Source organism: Oncorhynchus nerka, unplaced genomic scaffold, assembly GCF_034236695.1.
Source record: "Oncorhynchus nerka isolate Pitt River unplaced genomic scaffold, Oner_Uvic_2.0 unplaced_scaffold_870, whole genome shotgun sequence".
NCBI lineage: Eukaryota > Metazoa > Chordata > Actinopteri > Salmoniformes > Salmonidae > Oncorhynchus > Oncorhynchus nerka.
In genome coordinates, this window is record NW_027040415.1 from 7,951 (window position 1) to 10,000 (window position 2,050).

General features: G+C 55.3%; 1 protein-coding gene across 1 annotated transcript in view; it reads right to left on the reverse strand.

Moving 5' to 3' along the window:
- Positions 1–261: 261 nt before the first annotated feature.
- Positions 262–2,050, reverse strand: part of LOC135570963 (E3 ubiquitin-protein ligase TRAF7-like) — a gene marked incomplete at its 3' end in the record, with an annotated part of 62,007 nt that continues 60,218 nt past the window's right edge. The window contains exon 12 of the mRNA XM_065016785.1: positions 262–849. Within this exon, the coding sequence (XP_064872857.1) occupies positions 262–849 (588 nt within the window). The remainder of the gene's footprint in view (positions 850–2,050) is intronic.

Below are 2,050 nucleotides of genomic sequence, written 5' to 3' on the forward strand. Positions count from 1 at the left end.
GAGAGGGAGCTCTCCTGACAACCAGAGAGGCAGCGTGGGTAGAATGAGAGGGAGCTCTCCTGACAACCAGAGAGGCAGCGTGGGTAGAATGAGAGGGAGCTCTCCTGACAACCAGAGAGGCAGCGTGGGTAGAATGAGAGGGAGCTCTCTGACAACCAGAGAGGCAGCGTGGGTAGAATGAGAGGAGCTCTCCTGACAACCAGAGAGGCAGCGTGGGTAGAATGAGAGGGAGCTCTCCTGACAACCAGAGAGGCAGCGTGGGTAGAATGAGAGGGAGCTCTCCTGACAACCAGAGAGGCAGCGTGGGTAGAATGAGGGGGAGCTCTCCTGACAACCAGCGTGGGTAGAATGAGAGGGAGCTCTCCTGACAACCAGAGAGGCAGCGTGGGTAGAATGAGAGGGAGCTCTCCTGACAACCAGAGAGGCAGCGTGGGTAGAATGAGAGGGAGCTCTCCTGACAACCAGAGAGGCAGCGTGGGTAGAATGAGAGGGAGGAGCTCTCCTGACAACCAGAGAGGCAGTGTGGGTAGAATGAGAGGGAGCTCTCCTGACAACCAGAGAGGCAGCGTGGGTAGAATGAGAGGGAGCTCTCCTGACAACCAGAGAGGCAGCGTGGGTAGAATGAGAGGGAGCTCTCCTGACAACCAGAGAGGCAGCGTGGGTAGAATGAGAATGTCTGATTTTTAAGGTGTCCCAGTTGTGTGTGTGTGTGTGTGTGTACCTTGATGGTCTTGTCCGAGGACCCAGAGAAGAGCAGGTCCCCTGTAGAGTAGACACACAGACACCAGACTGGCCCCTGGTGACCTACGAACGTTCCTTTACATTTAAAGATCTGCTGGGGGTCGTAGGCTGGAGGAGGGACACAAACAGGTTAGTCTAACATCTCTTCACAACTTAACATCTCCGTTTCACAACGGACAAGTGAAGGAGAGGAGGAGGAGAGGAGAAGAAGAGGGAGAGAGGAGGAGGAGAGGAGAAGGAGGGGGAGAGGAGAAGAAGAGGGAGAGAGGAGGAGGAGAGGAGAAGAAGAGGGAGAGAGGAGGAGGAGAGGAGAAGAGAGGAGGAGAGGAGAAGAAGAGAGAGGAGAAGAAGAGGGAGAGAGGAGGAGGAGAGAGAAGAAGAGGGAGAGAGGAGAAGAAGAGGGAGAGAGGAGAAGAAGAGGGAGAGAGGAGAAGAAGAGGGAGAGAGGAGAGGAGAAGAAGAGGGAGAGAGAGGAGGGAGAGGAGAAGAAGAGGGAGAGAGGAGGAGGAGAGGAGAAGAAGAGGGAGAGAGGAGGAGGAGAGGAGAAGAAGAGGGAGAGAGGAGGAGGAGAGAGGAGAGAAGAGGGAGAGAGGAGGAGGAGAGGAGAAGAGGAGGAGAGGAGGAGGGAGAGGAGAAGAAGAGGAGAGAGGAGGAGGAGAGGAGAAGAAGAGGGAGAGAGGAGGAGGGAGAGGAGAAGAGAAGAGGAGAGGAGAAGAGGAGAGAGAAGAGGGAGAGGAGGAGAAGAGGAGAAGAGGAGAGAGGAGGAGAGGGAAGAGGAGGAGAAGGAGGAGGAGAAGAGGAGGAGAGAAGGAGGAGGAGAGGAGAAGAAGAGGGAGAGGAGGAGGGAGGAGAGGGAGAAGAAGAGGGAGAGGAGAAGAAGAGGGAGAGGAGAAGAAGAGGGAGAGAGGAGAAGAAGAGGAGAGGAGAAGAAGAGGGAGAGAGGAGAAGAAGAGGGAGAGAGGAGAAGAAGAGGGAGAGGAGGAGAAGAAGAGGAGAGGAGAAGAAGGAGGAGAGGAGAAGAAGAGGGAGAGGAGGAGGAAGAGAGAAGAGAGGAGAAGAGGAGAGAGAGAGAAGAAGAGGAGAGAGGAGGAGAGAGGAGAGGGAGAAGAAGAGGGAGAGAGAAGAAGAGGAGAGGAGAAGAAGAGGGAGAGGAGAAGAAGAGGGAGAGGAGAAGAAGAGGGAGAGGAGAAGAGGAGAGAGGAGAAGAAGAGGGAGGAGGAGAAGAAGAGGGAGAGGAGAGAAGAGGAGGAGAGGGAGAAGAGGAGGGAGGAGAGGAGGAGGAGAGGGGAGAGAGGAGAAGAGGAGAAGA